Source organism: Microtus pennsylvanicus, chromosome 3 (genome assembly GCF_037038515.1).
Source record: "Microtus pennsylvanicus isolate mMicPen1 chromosome 3, mMicPen1.hap1, whole genome shotgun sequence".
NCBI classification, from domain to species: Eukaryota; Metazoa; Chordata; class Mammalia; order Rodentia; family Cricetidae; genus Microtus; species Microtus pennsylvanicus.
In genome coordinates, this window is record NC_134581.1 from 120,071,920 (window position 1) to 120,092,609 (window position 20,690).

Sequence of the window (20,690 nt, forward strand, 5' to 3'; positions counted from 1 at the left end):
ATCAGATAAAACTGTGTTTGGTAGATCAGGTCAAAGTCAGGAGACTTTCACCAAAAACAAATAACAAAGTAGGGTTTAGTGTTGTGCGTTGGATGAGGTGGGGTGGGGAGCACTGGGGTGTAGTTTTTTGGACACAGGATCTCACAATGTAGCCCTGGCTATCCTGAATTCACTATGTGGACCAGAATTGCCTCAAACTCACAGCAATCCTCCTGCCTCTGCCTCCCTGAGTGCTGGGATTAAAGGCATGTGCCACTACATCTGGCAGAATGTGGGGGGAGAGAGAGTGTGTGTGTGTGTGTATGCACTCACATGTGTGTCTTAAATAGAGTCATACTTTGTACCCCAGACTGTCCTAGATTCCAGAAGTCCCGCCTCAGCACCTAGGATACTTTTTAACAATCAATGTTTTCTTTACAATTTTAGTGATGCTCTCTTTAATAATACACAGAACAGTGGTATCGATTATTACTAGAAGTACCTTAGATTTAATAAAATACGGTATGAAAGTGAATACCAAAATTATGATTCTTCCAGACATACTGCATTTTAAAAAAATCATTAAAGTGAATTATACCTTGGAAGAAGAGGGCTCTCTGGACATAATGATGGGCTCCTCATATATTTTCCTGTAGGACGACAAGGAGCCTAATATTCCTGGATTAACAAAGTCCACTAATGCAAAGAACTCTTGCAAGTCATTCTGCACGGGGGTGCCTAGGGAAAGGAAAAGTGATGAGAGGTTAGAGTTGTCTTGTATAACAGGTTTCTGAAGAAATTCGTGCCTTCTTCCCTGACAGCAGTAAATATAAACAAACACCCTAAAACTCAGGAAGAACAGCAAAATCAAAGCTTCAAATATCAATAGTTGTGTGAATTTTTACATGTAGTTTTAGCAGAGTGTCTGGGGACAGGCTGTAGAGTCTGGCTGCTGGTGTTTTGAACCCACCTTCCCCTTGAGTACCCTGAACAGGATGTTTACAAATTCATCACCTGGAGGGAGGGGGAGTTGATTGGAGGAGGGAGAGGGAAATGGGAGGCGGTGGCGGGGAGGAGGCAGAAATCTTTAATAAATAAATTAATTAATTAAAAAAAAAGAAAAGGCAAACACACAAAAAAAAAGAAAGAAAGAAAGAAAGAAAAGAATTTGTTATAGAAAAAACCTGCAGTTTCTTAATTAAATTTCCCTTTATTTTGACTACTAGAAATTTAAAGAAAGTTCATGTGGATTTTTAAACCTAAAGGTAAACATATTTACAGGACTTAGTGATACTTTTTTGCTGCATGGTTTTAGGACACTCATTTTTCCCAAAATAGTAATGTATTTCAAGTTATTATCTGTGTCTATATGTAGAAGTTTTAAAAATCTACAGTAAAACACCTAGGATAATTATTTTATAGGATTATATATTTAAATTTATATGTTGTATTTTTTATAATATTATAAATGATAATGTTATAATATTAACATCAGGGCCACTTAGGCATTTTTCAAAAGTGCTCATGTAATGGTTGGCAGAACTCAAACTATTTATAAATACCCAATGTTCTGATTCTTTGAGATTAAAACATTATATAATCGAATCTTTATACTTTTCTCAATTAGATCTTCTCTGTACCTAATATATAGATAGATGTTGTTAAAAGATGGCTGAATTTTGAAGAAAATCTGCTTTAATTAACTCATTCTTTTTATTAAATATGGCTTTGTGGAGCAGCACAAAAAAAAAATTCATCACCTGGCTAAGGGTCAGAGCAGTCAACTCACATAAACAGCTAAGTACTGGGCGGCTAGTCTTGACAACTCTGGTTGACCTAGAACTCAGTGTGTAGAGAAGGCTGGCCTTGAATTCAGGAGCCATCCTGACTCTCTTCCAAACGCTTGGGTCATGGGAACCCAGTGTCACCCCCTAGCTCAAAGTCACTTTTACAGCATAGTTTTAAATATCACCACTAGTAATGGCTAATACTAGCCCAAGAACCGAATTGTTTAAAAATGTGTTACCCCAACTTGCTACAAAAAGGAGGCGGAGTTGGCCCTTCTCTGTGGCTATGGGATACTTATATCTGTGAGAAGACTTAGAAAAGGAACAAGCGGCTATTTATAGTCCTTCCCTCTTCCAGTTACAGCTTCACAGGGGCTCTGGCATGCATAAAGGACACAAGGAGGACAAGATCACGCAGATATCACACCCACAGTTCATTCCAGAAGCATCCAATCCAGTAGGGAATGTGGGGCGGAGGGATGGCTCTTTCAGAGAACCTGGATTCAGTCCCCAGCACCGTGGCAGCTCCCAGCCAACAGAAACTTCAGTTCCAGGACATTGACACCCCCTCCTGGCTTCCATGTCCACATGCACACACAGCATACATTCACAGAGATATACATATACAGGGAAATAAAAATTTTTAAGCGTAAAATGCTAGGGAGTGGAACCTTGAGCAGAAAATGGAGACTGGTAAGCACTATTAGAAGTGGATAAACTTCCTTCCTTCTCCTGCCAGAACGGCAGACTGAAGAATGGCGACGTGGAAAGCAAGTATGAGAGGGAAGTTACTTATCAGACTTTAAGTTAGGCCTAAGCTGAAAGCACAAGACGGAAGGAGACTTTTGTATTATGCAGGATCTGCTCACCTTTCCAACACACTAGGCCAGAAGCGCTGCCCGGCACCAAGCTATGCACTGCAGCACACACAAAACATAGCTGGAAGGGACGCGAAAAGCTCACCAAACGACAGGGAGTCCCGGTTACGTGAATCCACTCCCCTGGCCCTCACAACTCTACGACATGAATGCCAACACATCCCTGTTTCACTGTGGGAACCCACAGAAGTGGACTAAAGGTCAGAGAGTTCAGAACTACTCTTGCTCCCTCAAGGTTATGACAGGAGGTTTGACTGCCAGGATACTTTGACCTGGGCTGTGGTTGTGTGATGCTCTGGGCACTGAGAAGGTGATTACTTTGTTCTTTGTGTCTTGGTGAAGTCTTTTGCCTCCCCCTCCTTTCTGGATTGGGGTATGTAAAGCCTGTGAGAAATAAACACAGGGAGAATCTGAGTGTTTACTGGATGTCCTCACGACTATATTAGCTATCTCTTGTCTCTTTCTTAACCCTCACACTTCCCTCACGTTTCCCTCACATGGACAAATAAGCTGGCAGGACCTGGTCATATCTTGAATTTTGCATGCAAATGGATGGAATCAGAAAACACTATCCTGAGTGAGGTAACCCATACCCAAAAAAACGAATATGGCATGTACTCACTCATTAGTGGACTCTAGCCATAAACAAAGAGCATCGAACCTATAGTTCATGATCCTAGAGAAACTAAGTAATAAGGGGAACCCAAAGAAAAACATATATAGACCCACCTGGACTGGGAGTGAACAAGCATGGGAACAACCTACATTCTTTACTATGCCACCACTAAATTTATTCTTCAAAGGGTCCAGAAACAAGGCTGCAGAACTTGCACAGGGACTGAAGATTCAGGTCAATTAAATTAACACAAGCCTACTCGTATGAATTCCCCCAACACCACTTCTTTTTATGTCAAGCATCAGATTACAAACGGCAAAGGTTCAATAGGCAAAAACCCCATCATGTCTTCCCCAGAGTGACTACTAACCAGTCAGGATCACTCTCTTCTCACAAGGGAGGCTGAAGAGGGCTGCAGCTGTCTTAATGCTGCTGTTCTTCAAACGATGCCCCTCATCACAGATCAGAAGGTCAAATCTTACAGTCTTAATTAGATCTAGGGAACGAAGTAACATTTCATAACTGATGACAAGAACAGAATAAAATGTAGAATTGATGAATTCCTCGACTTTATGATCCTAAAGAGAGAAAATAATATTTAATAAACCATAAAGAGAAACTATGAAATCAAATCTAAGCAGCATATTTACCAAACAGTAACCAAAGACAGAATCCATTAGCTCATCCTGTCTTTTCCCACTGGGCTATACCAAGATGGTTTCAACAACAGGCAGTCCCAGACGCTGACTCTACAAAGTCATTTGTTTCTTTTCCTCCTTCCGAGGGCTCCTGGGTTTTCTCCCCCATAATTCCTTTAGATCCCACCAGCAAGGGAACTGACTGATGAACATCCTAAGTCAAAGGATCAAAACTACCCGTGAGTGACAGAACCTCCTTGGCACCAACAAAGCCCCACATAGCTGGCCCTAATGTAACAGTCAACTGCACCAGCCAGCCCAGGGACCCCAGTGCTACCACAAAAAGCCTCCCTTCTCCCTGGCTTCGCTGGAAAAGCCCTCTAGCTCACATGATGGAGAGAGGAAGGTCTGCTCTGTCCTCCTTTAGGGCCAGCATACGAATCCCAACCCAGGCCTCCATCCTTATGACTATATCTAATCCTAGTCAACTCCCAGAGGACCCACTCCTAAAAACATCACAAGCTCCTGGAAGACTTCCCAAGGTTGACTTAAAATACTTTGATTTGAAATGGTAACAAAAAAATTAATAAAACCATTCTGTTTTCTCATTATTCAGTAAAACAAATGAAATATTTAACATTTTATTGTAAAATGGATTTTGGACGGTGACTGACTACATGCAGGGCTAGCAGGCAGCCTCTGATCAGCTCCCCTCTCAGATACTGACAGGCACCTCCTGGGTCCCTGTGTGAACCTAGAGCAAGCAGCCTTACACTGCCAGGGCATCTCAGCCGGAAAGTGTCTACTGAGTCTACATCAAAGGGTGTCCACAGTGTCCCCCACACCCTCCCTGCCTCCTGGCCATGTGTCCATATTGCCCCCATCCCGAAAAGGTATGTGAAGAGACTCCCTCTTCTGTCACTGCCATGCGCTCTCTGGGCTGGGGCCTGAACTCGCTCAGAGTCATGCTGCCCTGCGTTCAGGAACACTATTTTCAGGTGTGACTTTGGTTTACGCTGCGTTTCTTTAATTCCGTGAAGCTGTGGTTCTTTGCCTGCCTAAAACACCTGATGGCCTAACAAAGAGCTGGACAGCCAATAGTAAGGCAGGAGCATGGATAGGCGGGGCTGGCGGGCAGAGAGATAGAGGGAGGAAACTGAAATTACAGAGATAAAAAAGAAAAAAGCCCAGAGGTAAAAGGTAGTCAGAATAATTTAGGTTAAGAAAAGCTGGCAAGATCATAAGTAAGAATAAGCCTCCATGTGTGATTTATTTGGGAGCTGAGTTGAGGGCCCCCCAAAAAGTCAAAAGAGTAAAGAGTAAGTAAGATAACAACACCCTGTCTCGCTGTCCAAGTCACTGATAACTCTCCTAAGGAACTCCATAGTCCCAGTAATCCAGCTCAGCGACCTCTTAAACCACGAAGCTAATGTGTTCCGAGCACTTTTAATGTAAACTAGACTAAACTATGATGCAGAAAACATTATATGAATCGTGTGTGTATGTGTGTGCGCGTGCTCCTGTCTGACCTTCACAGTTCTGGGATTACAGACGAGTCCAGCTGCGTTTCTAACTCGTGACAGTACATCATCACACCGCAAGAAAACGAGCACGTGCACACTGTAGTCAGCACCTGAACATGTGACTCTGCGGAACCAAAGGCAACCACGCCACAACACCCTGAAATCAAAACTCCATTTCTGGGCACGGACTTGTGGAACTGCACACACTCCAGAGCTAAAGCTGAAGGTGGCCTACAAAGCCGGCTATCTTAAGAACGGCTAGGGCTTAACCTTTTAAAAACCCCACCTGATCAACGGTGAATATCTTGATCCTCTCACTTCCCAGCCACTTCTGAAATTCTTTCCTCCAATTAGTCACCAAGCTTCCAGGGGTGACAATAAGCGTCTTCTTTATTACTGGCTTGCCTCCATAAGGCCCTTGACACTGTAGGGTCCAGATGAGTGAGATACATTGCAGAGTTTTTCCTAAGCCCATTTCATCAGCGAGAATCGCACCACATCTGCCATGTGCTCTGTTAGGAGTGATACTTTCTTGAGTCACAAAGGGAAAATACTTCATGCCCTGATATCATCAAGAACAGGAACCTGGTAATAAGGACTCTGGAGATTAGTGTTTCATCTAACTGATTATAACCTATCAGTTTTGAATCTTTGACAGTTATAACCATTATATATTGTGAACTAATTACCAAAACATGATGTTTCTCATCACTAACATTTGAACACATTTTTAATCAATTTCAGTATTAGACATCAAAACAATTCAAAATATATTGAAACTTTAGTCAGCAAGATCTGAGCTGAAATTGTGTAGAATATATTCTACAATAAGAACTTATCACTCTCTGACAGACTATGGAGTCCTCAATCAAAACAGCTTAGGTAAGAGTCTGACATCTTGCAGTTAATATAACTTTAAATGAAGTCATTGGAAGCATTTCCCAAATCATACATCTTAGGCTGCTTTATATCTTAGATATATCTTAGATAGCTACAGGACACTTAAAAGTTACAATGGCCAACAGAATTAAGTTTATTACTGAAAATATCAATGTAGTTTGTTAAATTGTATTCTATTAGAAATTAGGGCTAATAAGCAAAGTCTGGGGAGATGGTTCCACTTGCAGCAAAATGAAGACCTAAATTCAATCTCACAACCCATGTAAAGAACCAGGCATGGTGGGACACACTTGTAATCCCACCATGTAGAAGCAGAGACAGGCAGATCCCCAGGCCAAGTCCAGGACAGTAAGAGAGCATATCTCAAGGTAGAAGGTAGATGGTACCTATGAAATGACATCTGAGATTGACCTCTAGTGCCCATGTACACAGCCACACGAGTGCATGCACACACACACATACATACACACATGCACACACACATACATACACATATACACATGCACATACATATACACATGTACACACATACACGTGCACACACACACATACATACACATATATACATGCACACACATACATACACACATACACATGCACACACACATACATACACATATACACATGCACACACATATACACATGTACACGCATACATACACACATACACGTGCACACACACATACATACACACATACACGTGCACACACACATACACATGCACACACACATACATACACATATACACATGCACGCACATATACACATGTACACACACATGCACACATACATATATACACATACACATATACACACATACACATATACACACATACATACAAAGAGGATCAATAAGCTCATTAAGAGTCACTTTCTGTGGGCTCTGTTCTGAGAGGAACGAAGACATCAGTGCAGGTTTTACTACTCCTTCCTGAGTGCTCTTCAGAACTCGGCCATGAGCATCCTTCAGATTACTTATGATCCTGCAAGATTCAAGTCAAAGAAGCCGTGCATCCCAACAACCACACTTTTTGTAGGCACGCATCTTCGTGAGCAGAGAAGTATAAAGAACGTGGATAAGTTTGGAATTAGATCTGTAAGAAGCAGTTCAGTTTGAAAGTGAGGGTTAGGTGACAGCCCTGGTGGGGCTGGACAAGTACGTACAAACCCTGGATTCGATCCCCAGCATAAAAGTGTGTGTGTGTGTGTGTGTGTGTGTGTGTACACATCTATAAACATATTAGATGTACATTTGTTTGTTTGTTTGGGGGTTGAGACAGGGTTTCTCTGTATAGCCCTGGCTGTCACGGAACTCACTCTGTAGACCAGTCTGGCCTGGAACTCAGAGATCCGCCTGCCTCTGCCTCCCAAGCGCTAGGATTAAAGGTGTGCGCCACCACCGCCCAGCTCATGTATATGTATTTATATTACAGGTATATTTTAGAAGCCATATGGTTTAGAGAAAAGAGCTTTCAACCTAAAGGCTGATCTTTTGCACTCCGTATCTAACGCTGCCTCTTACTAGCCATATAACTGGGAAAGTAAATCTCTATTCTTATCACTGTCCATAGAATGAACCTGGTATTTTCCCTACCTAACTTACAGGGTTTTCATGAGAAACAAGTGAAAATAGTACTTATATAAGACTAAAATAAATGGATAGTGTGGGGGTGGGGCTACTTAAGGTCACTGCTCCTGAATGCCCACTTCTCAGCAGGACATCTTGCACATGGCTTCCACCAAACACCACTGTGGAAAAAATGCATGCATTTAGTACAAGCTGCTTTTCCTGCCAGCTAACATTTATGGTGCAGACTTGAGGTTCATTCTATCAGATTCTTCTCAAAATACCTAATTGTTGCCATTTATTCTCCTACCTCATTCCCATCACACACTCATAGAGGAAGATGACTCCATCTCTCTGATGCGATCGGAGGTGACGAACAAGGTGAGGGTCTACCACCACATCCACAAGAGGGGAGCAGTTCCTATTGAACAGCTGCTGGTGATTCTGGTCCGGTTGCGGCATCACTAGGGAATCTTAAAAAGAAGGCCCAAGTAGAAAGGCAATATCACTTTCAGTTACAACATTATCTCATTCCCATTACTTCTACACCAGAACAGCTTGTCATCATGATAAGGTGAAGTGTGTGTGTGTGTGTCTCTGTGTGTGTGTGGACTAGGGATGGACACACACCTATGATCCTAGCACTCCAGAGGCAGAAAGAAGAGAGGGAATTCTGGTCAAAAGAGGAAAAACAGAAAGAAAAAAAAAGAAGAGGAGAAGAAGGGAGGGAAGAGGAAAGGAGGGGAGAGGAGAGGAAAGGAGAGAAAGTTGTGAACGTTATATTCTCTGACTGCCATAGACAACTGAAATTCACTTTTTTCTAATCGGTAAGCACAGCATCCTATCTCTCAGAGAACAGAGAGCCACTCCCATTTGAAGGCATGGGTAAGAATCTGACAAGATGCACTTGCCAGTGTTCAGATTCTCGTTCTGCAAGACTTCCCAAGCTGCCATTATCTTAAGGTCTGTACAACAGACAGAGACCATCACTTCTGATAACATTAATCAGAACTGAGAGAGAATTAAAAAGTTCCCATTGATTTAACCATTATTATTGGCTTAAAGTTAACTATTACACTCATGAATGTCAAATTCATGAGCTTTTGCAAAGCAGCATGAATTGACCAGCAAATGATAACCTAATTTTTTAAAACAGGTAACACCACTTAGAGGATTCACTAAAATACCCTCCAAAGACAAAAATCAAACATAATAAGATGTCTGACAGTTGATAAATCTGAAGATAATTAATCCATCAAAGTTGGTTGTGGAGTCTGCATGTTAGCAACATAGCTAAAACTTAATTCAATCCAAGAAATAAACAAGAAAGAAAAGGGGAAGAACAAAGGGATGAGAAAGGGAGAGAAAATAGATTCCAGTCCATTGAATAAACATCTACTGATTGTAGGATTAGCCATGGTCAGAGAGCTCAGCTCAGTTCACAGTTAGCAATGACCCATTCAATCCATCCCAATAGATTCCTTCTTAAAACGGCTGCTTTGTGTTTTATCAGTATGTAATCATCGGCGGATGCTTTCTTCTTCTTTTTTTTTTTGGTTTTTCGAGACAGGGTTTCTCTGTGGCTTTGGAGCCTGTCCGGTTGCTTTCTTCTATAGCCTGAGAACTCTCCCTCCTAACTCAAAGGTTAAAATCATAAAGACGGCTGTATTGCAGGAACTGATGGCCCTAGACATGATCACAGAAACCCAACAGGAATCAGGTTGTGGTAAACACCATGATCAAAAGCAACCTTCAGGGGAAAGGGTTTTATTTTATCTTACAGCTTATGAGTCCATCACTGAGGGAAGCCAGGGCAGAAGTCTGGAGGCAGGAAGAGAGGCAGAGGCCACCAAGGACACTGCTAACTGGCTTGTCACCATGGCTTGCTTGTTCAGCCTGATTTCTCATAGCATACAGAAGCACCAGCCCAGGGGTAGCACTACCCACGAGGGCTGGGGCCTCCCACATCAATCGCCAATGGAAAAATTTAAAATGCATTCCAGACTTGACCAGAGGCCTGCCTCACAGAGGCCAGCCTTACAGAGGCCAGCCTTACAGAGGCATTTTCTCCAGTGTGGTTCCCTTTTCTCAGATAACTCTAGCTGTGTCAAGCTGACATGAAAACCAGTTAACACACTGCTAATGCTCACAGCGAAATGCTGCTTCTGTGCCAGTGGCCAGGACAGAGGAGCAGCAGGTGGCACCTGAGCTTCAGGAGTGTGACCCACCAGAGAGCAAGACACGAGGGGGAGGGTGGAACTCTGACAGGCAAGGTCCCAGGGGCCTTGGCTCCAGAATGTCTCTTCTACTGCTGTGCCTTTGCATGTCTGCTGCCACCATTTTTCTCTGGCATCTGGAATGGTGTGAATGGTGTGGGGGATCCCCACTGCCTCTCATGTAGTGTGGTTATCTCATGGAAGTATCCCATCCTGCTGGGCATGTTTACCTGTGGATTATTATGAAAATGATTTCTTCCTAAGCTATGCTGTTCAACTGAGGCAATGATTTTATACAATAGTGTTAGTTTAAATAGAACTTTGATGTAAGGTTTTTAAGGAATGTAGTAAGGGATTATAATAGAGGTTAGCTTAGTGGAAAAATTAATACAGGTAAAAGGAGGATATAGTGTTGTTCCCACTCCTGACAAAGCAGGGGCTGCAGAGGATATTTGACTTCAGCAGACAACTCCCAAAGTATTTGATTTCAGCACTATTCTTTATGTCAAAAGGTATATCTGAATATAATCTTCACCTATAATTTTCAATTTTTTCCTTTTTTCTCCACCCTCCCCCACCTCCCACCCCAATGTGGGATTCCCCTCTGTATGCTGTGAAAACCATTGGTTAATAAAGAAGCTGCTTTGGGCCTATTGCAGTGCAGAGCAGGGCAAGGCGGGAATTCCAAGCAGTGAGATAGAGAGAGAACAGGCAGAGTCAAGGAGAAGCCATGTAGCCGCAGAAGACAGACACTGGATGCCGACAATACACAGATTAATAGAAATTGGTTAATTTCAGATATAAGAGCTAGCTAGAAATGTACACAACCTAATAGGACAAGCAATGTTTTAATTAATACAACTGTGTGCTTATTTCAGATCTGGACAGCCAGGAACAAACAAGCAGCCTCCACCTACACCCCCGCCCCAAAGACAGGGTTTCTCTGTGTAACAGCTCTGGCTGTCCTGGAACTCACTCTGTAAATAAGGTCGGCCTTGAACTCACAGAGATCAGCCTGTCTCTGCCTCCTGAGTGCTGGGATTAAAGGTATTCCTGTCCAGCATAAAATTTTGTTTTTAATTTTGTATATGTATGTGTGTAGGTGTGTGCATGATGTGGAACGGACATGAGACCAGAGGACAGCTTGGGGGAGCTGGTTCTCTCCTTCCACCAGGAGGGTCCCAAGGATCAGATTCAGGTCATCAGACTTGGCAGCAGGTGCCTCTACCCACTAACCCATCTTTCCAGTCCCTCACCTGAAAATTTTTTTTGTTTTATTTAGTTTTTGGTTTTGAGACAGGTCTCAAAATATAGTTCAGACCGGTTTTCAACTCACTATGTAACCAAGGCCTGACCTCAACCTTTGCAAATTTTAAAACAAAACTTAAACACAGTTGGCATGACAAAATCTCTGGACAATGAACACAGAAGGCTCAGGTTATCTTTACAATCTTACTTGGTGTGTGTGGGTCGTGGCGGGGCTTGCAGTTCTGCCACTCATTTTGTCTGTTCTCCTTTGACTGGCCAGACTGGCACACACTTTTGAAAGGGTTGGAAAAGCATTTCCTGGCAGCCTGGGAACTTGGGACTGCAGGGCTTCCACATCCACGCTGAAAACACTTGCCGCTGCTGAAGTCATCAGAAGAGACTGTACCCAGGATTTCCACTTCTTTCCCTCCAATCACCAGTATTTGGCCCTCTTCTATGTTTTCAAGCTCTTTGAATTTATATCCAATGCCTATAAGAAAGAAAATAAATGAATTGAACTGACATTCTAAGAAAACTTAGTAATAAAATAGTCAACTGCCCATGACCACACAGAATAAACACTGTATTGTGCGTACAAATTACGCTGTATATCTCATTAGCCAGAAACATAATGTATTATTCTGATTTCAGAACAATGACAGATGAACAAGCCGATGATGCAAGCGCAATTCCCAGAACCCACATCAAACACCAGATGTGTCTCTGTAAGGGGCTGTCCTGTGTGGGTGCTGGAAACTACTCAGGTCCAGAAGAGCAGTGTGTACTCTCAACAATAACACTCTCCCCAGCTCATTCCTAGCATGCTTATGGTAAGATGGGAGACTTGGAACAGGAGAATTTCTCGAAAGCACTTGGGCAAGCTATTGGCTGAAGGAGCTCCCGCAGCACATACCCATACACAGAAATATGCATATACACATAATTAAAAATGAAATGTTATTATAATTAACATTAAAAGTGTCATATTTTAGAAAATACAACCAAATACTTGCAAAACATCTCACCTTCAGATTTTCAGTGGTGTCCCCTGTGAAGCATGCTCTGGTCCCTTAACACTGACACTGCAGCAGGTAAGAACACTCACTGGACGTTATCTTACCACCTCCTAGTTATCAGTTACACTGCCTTCTCCTTACTAAGCTACAAAATATATATAATACATAAAGCTATGTGTTCATCCCATATATATAATCACAATATATATAAAGCTATGTGTTCATCCCATATATATAATCACAATATATATAAAGCTATGTGTTCATCCCATATATATAATCACAATATATATAAAGCTATGTGTTCATCCCATATATATAATCACAATATATATAAAGCTATGTGTTCACCTCTGAATCTTTACTCCAACATAGTAGCTGGCACATGAGCTGAAAAGCAAACAAGCCATAAACCATATTTTAAGTGAGCGAATGAATATGTACAACAGATTTTATAATCTGGCCAAACCCAAACCTAAGTAATAGAGGACAATACATCGAACTCTCCAGTGTGGAGCACCTGGACCTGCCGACGGCGCCAACGGCGCTGCACTAGGACGAGCTCCGTGGGAATGCTGTGCAGCGCTAACAACGGCACCGCCCAGTCTGCTGTGCATCTGGTCAGGTCTAACCCTCATCTCTGTGTTCTACAGCTCAGTCTTTCCCGAGCGGCACGGAAACTGGATAGCACTGAACTCCTATCAGCAACGGCCTTTACTATCTCAGTCACTTCACACTGGGGGTCGGGGCCATGACAAACTGCTGAATCTCAGAAGAGCGCCAAGACAGCAGCAGCTCGTTGGTGCCTATCAGACAAAATTAAACATAGGATGGAATTTGCCCAAATGAGCTAGCATGCTCACGAAAGCACTGGGTTCGCTATTATGAAGAATATGATGTAGCACACATAGTTGGGGCACAAAATTCAACAGCACCCAAATGTCCCTTTATAAAACCCAACTGTGCTTCAATGCACAGCCACAGACAGACACTAATTTCAGAACAGACCATAAGACAGGTAATAGACCACAATACCTCTTCCGATATCTTTGCCTTCCAAATCTTTCAGAGTGAAGGACCTCCCTTTTACAATAAGAATAGCATCGCCTTCCCATTTCTTGTGCTTTTTCTTCGAAGCTTTACACCAAACAACACTGAAATATTTAAGCAAGCTATTAGGTTCCTCTTCTTGTGCCTTGGACTCAATGATTTCTTCAGAGGCCAAATGAACTAAAATAAAAAATAAATTTAAAACATTATTATTGAGAATGATTTTAATATTTAAGCATCAGGATCATTCAATCAAAAGTAAATGCGTCCGTGAACATTCATGTCCGTGAACATTGGCACCTTCACCGGTGGGAACAGTTTCATTAACATTAAACTTGATTGTTGGTAGTCATAGATCTCAAATATATGTTTTAAGGTTATAGGGGCTGGAGAGATGGCTCAGTGGTTAAGAGCACTGACTGTTCTTCCAAAGGTCCTGAGTTCAATTCCCAGCAACCACATGGTAGCTCACAACCAACTGTAATGAGCTATAATAGCTTCTTCTGGCCTGCAGGCATATGTGCAGGCAGAACACTGTATGCATAACAAATAAAATTTAAAAAAAAGAAACCCTGCGATAACGTTATAAAAAGCTCTCAGCGAAATAAGTAAACCGCAGGAAAGGTCGTTGCAGAGAAAAGCAGATTGTTTTCGAGTGTTCCAACTCTCCAGTTACTGCCACAGCTCCAGATGTCAGTAACTACTCCAGGCTGACTGCCCCAAAGCCATCCTGATACAGATTTTATAACCTGTCAATAAACAGAGAGCACCTATCGCTTCCTCTTTGAAGCACTCTTCCGTTTTGTAACACCCTCTGAAGTCCCTTACTTCCTTCACCGAGTGCCCCATAGTCTTTGTCAGTGTTTCCTTTTGCCTTTATAGAGAGCTAAATTGAGGGCATTCATCTCTCACTGCACACCTTAAATTAGCTAATCCTCCTGTGGTTTCAATGCCTCGGTACCAACAGCTTTTCCTGCCCCTCCCTATGGTATAACAGGCTGGCCTGGAACTCATGGTCCTCCTGCCTCAGTTTCCAGAGCGCTTGGATGACATGCACCACCAAACCAAGAGTTCCTTCTCTGTTCTTCGAAACTAAATTCCATGTTTATTACCAATATCTATTTTTAATGTAAATGACTGGATAAGACTCCCGTTGTTCCTAAGAAAGCACTAAGTCCCTATGGCAGAGCATTTTAGGGCTTTTCTGTGTGGTGGCTAATCTTCATCATCGACCTGACTGGACTTCCAGTCACCACAGAAACACACCTGAGCACACCTGTTTCCAGAAGGCTTTGACTGAGCAGGAATGTTCACCTGAGTGTGTCTGGGACATTCCATGGGGTCCCAAAGTGGACTTAAAAGGGAGGAGGGAGCATCAGCATCTCTCTCGGCCTCCTGAGTGCAGGTGCACTGTCATCAGCAGCCTTGTGTGTCCCCTGCCTTGATGGACCGACCGCACACTCAAACTGGGCGGCAAATGAAGCCCCTTCCTCACAGACGCCATCTTCCTCTCACATGCCTACCACAGGCTAACTTCCATTCGCTCTTCTATGCACATGTCCCAGTTGCCAGGTGAGATCCAGTTGCCCTATTACCTCAACATTATTGGGACAATAAATTACCTAAAACCTGAATGTCCACCTTTATCACTAAAGAGACCTGAGAAGGCAGATCTGCTTTAACTTCATGTATGAATGTATGGACAAACTGACACTTACTCTATGCTTTCACTTCATGTGTTAACGTATGGACAAACTGACACTTACTCTATGCTTTTACTTCATGTGTTAACGTATGGACAAACTGACACTTACTCTATGCTTTCACTTCATGTGTTAACGTATGGACAAACTGACACTTACTCTATGCTTTTACTTCATGTGTTAACGTATGGACAAACTGACACTCTATGCTTTCACTTCAGGGTTTTAAGCACCTAAAATCTACTTTCCATTGAAGAAGTAACTTTAGAAAATGACTGAATTCATTTCCATTGTTGTTCATTTTTATCTTCATATTAAAGGCTTGTTATCTTCAGATCAATTTTTTCAAAATAAAGTTTATAAACAAGATTTGATCAGTCACTTTTTGGTATTTTATTTTTCTAAACCAGTGGTTCTCAATCTAATGCTGCAACCCTTTAACCCAGTTCCTCATGCTGTGGTGACCTCCAAACATAAAATTATTTTCATTGCTACTTCCTAAATATAATCTTGTTGCTGTCATGAATCGTAATGTAAGTGCCTGTGTTTTCCGATGTCTTAGGTGACCCCTGTGAAAGGGTCATTCAACTCCAACCATTGTTTTATCCCTTTACTTTTTCAAGACAATCCTTACGATGTAGCCCAGACTGACCGCAAACTCATGGTCTAGCTATATCCATCATTTCTAATTTTGCTAACAAAGTTTGCATACCTAAACTTTATCAACATTGCATCAATATACCAATTTTTAGTTAGAAAACTGATTGGGTTTAAAGTAAGAGTTTATTGGTTGGACATGATGGTCCACTCTGCAACCTCACCACTCAAGAGTTAGACCAGAGGATTTTCAAATTCTAGGACAGCATATGCCGCATAGGGAGTCCCAGGCCAGGCTCTACTACACAGTTACACAGTGAGGATTTTGGAAAAAAAAAAAAAACGGTTATGTGTTGATTATTTTTGTGGTGTTTGATTATCAGAGAAAGTTTTAAGGTATATAACAAAAAGGATGTTTTGATCAGTTTCTGAACACTCCCTGCTCTTCTGGAGGACCCCACCACCTTGAGTCCCAGCACCCACACTGGGGGCTCACAACTTTCTGTAACTCTAGGTCCAGGGGATCTGACGCCCTCTTCTGGCCTCCACCAGCACCAGGCACACTCATGACACACAGACAAACATGTGGGCAAACACCCACACACATAAAAATGTTTAAGTGTAGGGCGTGATTGTTTTCGCATGGTTCCCAATAGTGAGCCAGAGCACAGCGTAGGTGCCAATCTGTCCTGCTCTCTGCTACGTTACCCAGGAGAACAGAACCCTCTAAACAGTCCACAACCGCCCAGAGTTAGAGGGGCACCTCACCAAATGACTGGGAACAGCTAGGCATGGCAGTAGAGGTCTGGGGGACTGAGGAAGGAGCGGCACAGTTAAAAACCAGCTTGGGTTATATACTGAGTTCTGGGTTGGCCTAGATTTATATAATTAGACCTTGTCTCCAAAAAAGAAAAGAAAGGCTGGAAAGAAACATAGAAGACTAAATTCTGAGAATCTAAAAAACATTACTGTTATGTCCACTGCTCCCATCTGAAAAAGGATAATTCGGGAAACTCAGAAATTTAATTAATATTAAAACCAACAGCCCAGCAGTATGCCCTTCTTTTGAAGATCTTTTCTAAAGAACACACACTATGGAGTCAGAGCCAGGCCCACACTGCCTGGGCCTGAACACCAAGTCTGCCACTTAGTAACTGGGTGGCTTTGGACAAAGCTCTAACTCCCGTGTGCCCGTTGGTAAGTCTACACAGTGGAAGCGGGGCAGCTGGGCGACCACTCAGTGGGTACAGCGCTCACACAACCCGAAGACCAGAGTCAAGACTCCCATCGCCAGCCTGCAACCAGCCTTAAGGAGGCAGAAACAGGAGACTCCCCAAGGCAAGCAGGTTAGCCAGATTATCTGAAATAGCAAACTCTGGGTGCAGTGTGGATCCCTGCTTCAGAAGATACGTAGAGAATTATGAAGGAACACACCCAATATCAACCTTGGGCTTCTACACACACACACACACACACACACACACACACGCTTGTGTACACAGGCAAAACACCTATACCCATAAGTTTCTTTTGGTTTCTCCGCGTAGCCCTAGCTGTTCTGAAACTCAATCTGTAGACCAGACTGGCCTCAAACTCAGAGATCCACCTGCCTCTGCTTCCACGTACTGGGATTAAAGGTGTGCGCTACCATCACAAGACTATAATTTTCTTAAAATATACAATATATAAATGGCTTAGAATTGAAAATTACCTATAACTTTATTCACCTAATAAAAAACAGTGAATGTCAAAGTTCAAGTGTTATATGTAAAATAAACATATATTTCTTTTCACTCAAGATCTATACAATGGAATATTATTCCACAATAAAAATGCAATGAACAACTAATAAGAGGAGAGAGGGGAAAAAAGAGAATACTAAAAACATTAAGGCAGTCTCATAATTAGGGTTACTATTGCTATGATGAAACACCATGACCAAAAACTAGTGGGGAGGAAAGGATTTATTTATACTTCCACATCATAGCTCATCAATGGAGGAAGTTAGGATAAGAACTCAAACAGGGCAGGAACCTGGAGGCAGGAGCTGATGCAGAGGCCATGGAGGGTGCTGCTTATTGGCTTGCTCTCCATTGCTTGCTCATAGAGCCTAGGACCACCAGTCCAGGAAAGGCAGTGCCCACAATGGGCGGGGCCCTCTACGAAAATCACTAATTAAGAAAATGCCCTACAGGCTTGCCTGCAGCCCAATCCAATGAATGCATTTTCTCAGTCAAGGCCCCCATCTCTAAAATGATTCTAGCCTTCGTCAGGTTAACATTAAATGAGCCAGCACAGATAGGTTATTTTTTAAAGCAGTAATTAGAAATTACATGAAATTTTAAAACAGGCAAATGTCATGCAGGTGTGTTTGTTTGAGCAGGGTCTTGACATAGACTAGGTCAGGCTGACCTCTAAGTTGTGACATTCTCAGCTGCTGGAATTAAGGGCATGAGTCGGCACACTTGGTTATGCAGGATTTTAAACAGTTAACACTAGTAAGTGAGGTGTGAGGAAACTGATTAGGAAAGAGTAAGAGGGAACTGGAAAGTGCTGATATTCTGAATCTTTGTTCTTTCCCAAGGCTGGAGACTGAACCCAGGACTTCGTGCATGCTAGCAAAATGACTGTAAACTCCTCATGGGAGGTAGGCATATGAATATTTACTACAAAATTCTTTCAGTGTTTTGGTATGTCTGAATAATTGGTTAATAAAATGTTTGGAGTTAGAAATTGTTAACAAGTAAACTAAAACAGAAAGACCTACTAATAAAATATAGTTCTCATGATGCATTCGCTTTAGTTTCTATTTGGAGTCAGACATGTTTGGCACCTAGCTCATTTGACAGAGTGCCTGCCTAGCATGGGTTTGATCCTATGCATTGCCTAAATGAAGCATGGCAGCACACCTATAACCCCAGCACTTGGATGGTATAGGAAAAATTTTAAGATCATCTACAGGTAAACAGGAAGTTCAAAGCCAACCTATGTTACATCAAACTGTCTCAAAAGCAAAAAATAAATATTAAATAAGAAAATTGAGCTGATGAGTGACATTTTATTTGCATTTACTCATTTATTTTTCATTACTTACAAAGCAATTAAAAAATTATATAATTTCAAATTATACCTACTAGCTTAATCAATTCAAAAGACTAAAAATACATTAATCATCCTGGTGGGGACACAAGTACTTAATATATTATTTAAAAGAACTAAATAAAAGTACATGTTTAGACAAAAAAAACAGATAGTATCTCAAAAATGTATACAAAAATTCAGAACGATTCTGTTCATTTTAATTAGATTGCCTAACTTACAAACTTACTCCTGTATTTATAGACTATGTACTTCATTTACTTCTTAAGTATTTACAATCAAATATTTTATTTTGAGAATTTGTGGACCTTAAGGTTTTTTTAAAGCATGATATCTAGATACAGTATATTTGGTATCTATTACAGTCTTCTAGACAATTTTAAGTTTGCTTCATCAAAAACTTTTACCTCTACTATACTACAATCTGATTTATGGCACCAAAAAGAATATACAAATCAGTATAACTTCCTTATTCTTAAAACCATGTATTAACAAAACATTCACTTAGCCACCCTCACCAAGAGTACACTGCAGTAAACAGGTTCCTGGTACTCTGAGAGTTAAATGTCCACTAGATGACACCACACTAGCAGGAGGCACACGCTGTAACATTTATGTGAGCAAACATGAACCAGAGGGCGACTCAAAAACCAAATTATACAAGTTGTCGCCTCACTATGCAAAAGGGGATTTATTTTGAACATTTCATGAAATTATAAACAAAAAAGCTTAGCCAGGAGGTGGTGGTGCATGCCTTTAAGTCCCAGCACCAGAGGCAATCAGATTTCTGTGAGTTCGAGGCCAGCCTGGTCTACACAGCAAGTGCTATGACACCCAGGGCTACACAGAAAAACCCTGTCTCGAAATAAGAAGGGGGAAAAAGCTTTTCTCGGAATACTATTACATGCCACATCCACTTCAGAATATTTTATAATATATCTATTTACGTTCATACAGATAAGCTAGGGAGGGAGCAAAAGCTACCCATTATTCAAATTACTAAGAGATCAAATGAAAGCCAGGCTTGGTGGCGCACACCTTCAGTCCCAGGACTCGGAGACAGAGGCAGGCAGAGTTTGAGGCCTAAACAGTGAGTTCCAGGACAGCCAAGACAATAACAGAGAGAAACCCTGCTTAGAAGAGGGGAAAGAAAAAAAAACAGCGAGGGAGAGCAAATGAAATAATCATTTACCACATTTAAAGTCTCTCTACAGAATCACACCTAAAACAAGAACCAAACAAACCCCCTCAGTCTTGCCAGCATTTCCCAAACTGGAAGAGGACAGCAGCTCCCTCACTGCTAGCGAAGCTCCTCCTCAGTACTGGCTGAGTGAAACCTGTCCTCAGCAAAGTGTCCTCGAGTTCAAAGTCTCAGTACCACAGAAAAAGGTGGGAGATTTAGCTCAGTTCCCCATGCCACACTCTACAGGATCAAAGGAAAACAGTCTCAAGACGGGTTCTGCGGTCAAATGACTAATCCTTCGCTCTACTTGGGAATTCTCATAGACCACGCTTAGACCTCACTTTGAAAACATGGTTGCATGGGGGAAGAAATTAGAGAATGGGGCAAGATTATATGTTTTATAACTTTTACAATTAAAACAACACTGATTCATAAAAAACTGCAGAAGTTTACTCTGATGAATGGAATTCTGAATTTAAAATACAAAAAAAAAAGTTTATTACTCTTCACAGCCCTTAACTGCTAACAAACTGTATCACTTGACACAGGAAACAGCAAATTTGAACAATGCCAGAGAAAAACGTGATTACAATACTATATTATGTACAACGAAGGAATTTTCAAAGACATCTATTTTTTAAATTTCCACAATGATTATAGAACTAAACCATCAAAAAAAGATGTACTTTC

At 41.7% G+C, this 20,690-nt stretch overlaps 1 protein-coding gene across 2 annotated transcripts in view; it reads right to left on the bottom strand.

The window, feature by feature from the left end:
* Window positions 1–20,690, bottom strand: part of Rad54b (RAD54 homolog B) — a 67,358-nt gene that overhangs the window by 18,937 nt on the left and 27,731 nt on the right. For both annotated transcript variants that reach the window (XM_075966964.1, XM_075966963.1), the window contains 6 exons: window positions 13,404–13,598; window positions 11,561–11,842; window positions 8,199–8,361; window positions 5,708–5,933; window positions 3,631–3,838; window positions 578–717 (listed from right to left, as the gene is read on the bottom strand). In XM_075966964.1, the coding sequence (XP_075823079.1) occupies window positions 578–717; window positions 3,631–3,838; window positions 5,708–5,933; window positions 8,199–8,361; window positions 11,561–11,842; window positions 13,404–13,598 (1,214 nt within the window). The remainder of the gene's footprint in view (window positions 1–577; window positions 718–3,630; window positions 3,839–5,707; window positions 5,934–8,198; window positions 8,362–11,560; window positions 11,843–13,403; window positions 13,599–20,690) is intronic.